The 3,305-nt window shown below is 52.9% G+C and overlaps 1 protein-coding gene across 1 annotated transcript in view; it reads right to left on the bottom strand.

The window, feature by feature from the left end:
* Nucleotides 1–1,846: 1,846 nt before the first annotated feature.
* The window catches only part of LSS (lanosterol synthase (2,3-oxidosqualene-lanosterol cyclase)), a 9,295-nt gene continuing 7,836 nt past the window's right edge, over nt 1,847–3,305 (bottom strand). The window contains 4 exon segments of the mRNA XM_010191503.1: nt 1,847–2,032; nt 2,251–2,329; nt 2,776–2,946; nt 3,230–3,305. Of these exon segments, the coding sequence (XP_010189805.1) occupies nt 1,847–2,032; nt 2,251–2,329; nt 2,776–2,946; nt 3,230–3,305 (512 nt within the window).

The raw sequence follows: 3,305 nt of genomic DNA, 5'->3' as shown, positions 1-3,305 counted from the left end.
CAATTCAGTTTCAGCTATAAGAAAGCTTAGTAACTCCCTCTTCCTGCTCCTGCTCTCGTACAGGGCATAAATCCAGCTAACTGGTGTCTAACGTCACAAATCTTTGGCCCCTGACCAACCAAAATGTTTAGAATGAAAATGGGATTTTGGTGATAAAACAACTGCTGCTTCACAGTACTCCTAGGGGCATCACATTGCTCAGAGCATTAGGTATCAAGAAACTGTATACAATAAAAGGAAAAAACCCAAACTTACAATAGTGTGATCAAAGGGCACTCATTTTGTCAAGTTTCTCTACAATGATTTAAAAATAAAATGAAATTAGAACTACAAAACCATCTTCCTGCTTGTAATGGAGAAGACAGAAGTGCTTTAAATGCAGAGTAGTATCACAAGACAGGTGTAAAGGAATCCAGAATTTGGAAAACAAGACTGGCAGAACAGCCTGAGTTGTTTGCTTAAATAAGCTTTTCTAGCTAACCTGGGCAAGGGGCTGGAGCACCTGCTCAGCCAGCCTGCAGGCCCTACCAGTCTGGGCATATGGTGAAGAGTGGAGTCGCTTCTCAGAGGCTGGAGAAATGGGTTGAGCAGGAACATCTATGATTCCGTAGTTCTTCTATGAAGTTAGACCCAGCCAAATACAGTAGTTTGGATGGAATAAGCCCATGCAGCAGCACAGGCCAGCCAGCCTGCCTGTTGGCTGGGGAACAGCTTTGCAAAAATGAACTGGGGATCCTGGGGAGCAACAAGTCCAAGGGAGCACAGTCCACTACACGCTGGGCTTATTTGCATGACTGTAAGCAACAGGGGAAGGGAAAGTGATCATTCCCCCTCCAGCCAGCTCCTTCCTTGATTATATTTTTCTGGGGGAGGAGGATGAGGCAGGCACAGGCTCCATGCATGGCTTGCTTGTTGTTGGAGGTGGTGCCCATAGCCCCAGGGACAGGTGACCCAAGCCAGGTTACAGGATGCTGCTGTGCAAGCTCCCCTCTGCTTGGGGGACACACTGGGGCAGACCGCAAGGAGACCAACACACAGTTAAGTTCCACTTGCAACACCATTAGCAATTTATTAACCTGTCTGTCAATGTGACTTCCAACTCTGACAACAAAATGTGAATGCCTAACTGCCCCGACACTCACCACCTCAGTGTTTTCTGCTTCAGTTTCCCCCTTTTCCAAAGTGGGAATGATGCTGGTGACTTCTCTTGTGAGGCTCTGGGAAGCCAGGAGCTACCAGCTGGGGGACAGAATGGTAAGAAAATGGAGCGAAGCACTCCTCTTTCCCATCTGTCTGGGGGAGGACAGGTGCCCCTCCCCTCCCAGCACACACTCCAGAGCAGAGAGCACTTCAAAGGCAGTCGCTGGCACCCCCAGCACAGAGGCCAGCCAGCTCAGCAGGGATTGTGCAGTGCACCCCATCACCATGCGGGGCACAGGGGAGGACCCAAATCCCACTCCTGCCAGACAACCAACCTGGACAGCATGAGGGGAAGATAAAGGCAGCCTTGCTCTACCCAGGATGAGAGAGAGTCTGTCTAGATGTGTCATATAACACAGATTGGCAGCTTTCTCAGATCACCAAACTGGTCCGAAAAGGCACTTTGCTCCCCATCCCATGAGGGAGGATATACCTGGAAAAATCTTTAAAAGTGGATTTGTAGAAGAGGTTCACCAGAAAGCAGAGACTCTGCAGCACCACAGCAGCATTCCTCCCTGGCAGAGGCAGTGGTCCATGTGTTAAGATCAGCACTGAGATATCCTACACAGGAAATACCCACGTGGCCTCATGCAGCAGCCGATATTCAGGACAAGTCAGAGGCCACGGCATCTGCAACGGCCTGGGTTCAGGCAGACAAGGACTCCTGCATGGTCTCCCCCGCCTCAGCCGAGGATGTGGATTGCAGCTGCCCAGCAAGAGGGCTCTTAGGATGCAGCCGGCAGAAACGGCCCAGTGTCCAGACAGGGAAGACGTTGCGGTACGCAGTGTAACTGATGGCACACGACTTGTTAAATACCCCAGCAATATTCTCCTGTGAGAAACACAGAGAGCAAGATGGTATGGGTGACAGGAGACCACGGTGTGTCCAGGATGCTGTGCTGAGCTCATTGTCTTCCTGACATCCCCCACCAAAAGCTACACAGGCTTCCCTTCCAAGTAAGGGAAAGCACACCACTGCAATGGCTGCACAATGCCCAGGACATGTGCAACGCCAGGGAACCCCTTGGAAAGACTAGAGGAATTACATACCTGAGGCCAGTCCCCATTGGGCAGCTGCTTATCAATCAACAATTTGATGCCCCTTTCCAGGACGCTGATGTCAGGGTACCTGCAGAGCACGACGGAGATGTGAGCACTCTTATCCAAATCATCTGCAAACCCCCATCCATATGCTTAGGGAACTCAACCACCTCCAGGCTGCCTGCAGCTTGTCCCAGACACGCCAAGTGCTTTGGGAAGGCCCCTCACAACCCTAGGACCCCAGACATTATGAATATGGCAACACTTTCCCAGGCTGGAGACCTGCAGTTGTGATCTGGACCTTGCTTTGCACTGACTCCCTCTCACCCAGCATTATGAGCCTCGCTGGTCTGTGGAGCACTGCACAGGCCAGTCCCTCAGTGCAGGAGGTTTGTGACCAACAAGGTCATGAACACAGCTGGATGCATGGGTGAGTGGCCCACACCAGTCCTGCCACACAGCCAAGCCTGCACTTCCCATCTTACTGAGCACTCAGGGCCAGGCGGTGCCTGAAGAGGTGAGGGCTGCTCCTACCTGACAGCCATGAGCCCCAGGAGGGCCCAACACGTGTTGTGGATCTGCGACTTGGCACTCTGCACATATGTGCGTTGCTCGCATGACTCGAAGTCCTCTCCCCACCCACCATCTGCCATCTGCTTGGAGAGGAGGAACTGGCAGGCCTGGGCCACCTCTTGGCATGCAGCCCTGCAAGGATGGAGCAGAGAATCAGAGAGGGCTGAGGACAGGGAGCGTTTGCATGCCCATGTTTCCCAGCTGCTGTGCCCTGCCCACAGCCAGGGCTGCCCCAAGGGTTTGAGGCTCAGGTAGCAAGTGCCCTGGTCATAGTGCGGGCACAGGATTTGGGAGGAGCAGTACCTGGGGCAGGAGAACCCACGTGCAGCCAGGGCATCCACCCAGCCCCACCACGAAGTTTTGCCCTGTCTCAAGAGGTAGGCAGGGGCAGGGGAACTGGGTAGCCCTTTCTCACCCGTTGCAGTATGTGTGCTGCATACTGGCGAATGCCTCCAGACCAAACCAAGTGCCATAGGTGAAACAAACCCCCC

The sequence above is a fragment of the Mesitornis unicolor genome, unplaced genomic scaffold (assembly GCF_000695765.1).
Source record: "Mesitornis unicolor isolate BGI_N332 unplaced genomic scaffold, ASM69576v1 scaffold29149, whole genome shotgun sequence".
NCBI lineage: Eukaryota > Metazoa > Chordata > Aves > Mesitornithiformes > Mesitornithidae > Mesitornis > Mesitornis unicolor.
The sequence above is the reverse complement of the archived record's forward strand: the minus strand, read 5'-3'. Positions and strand labels throughout refer to the sequence as shown.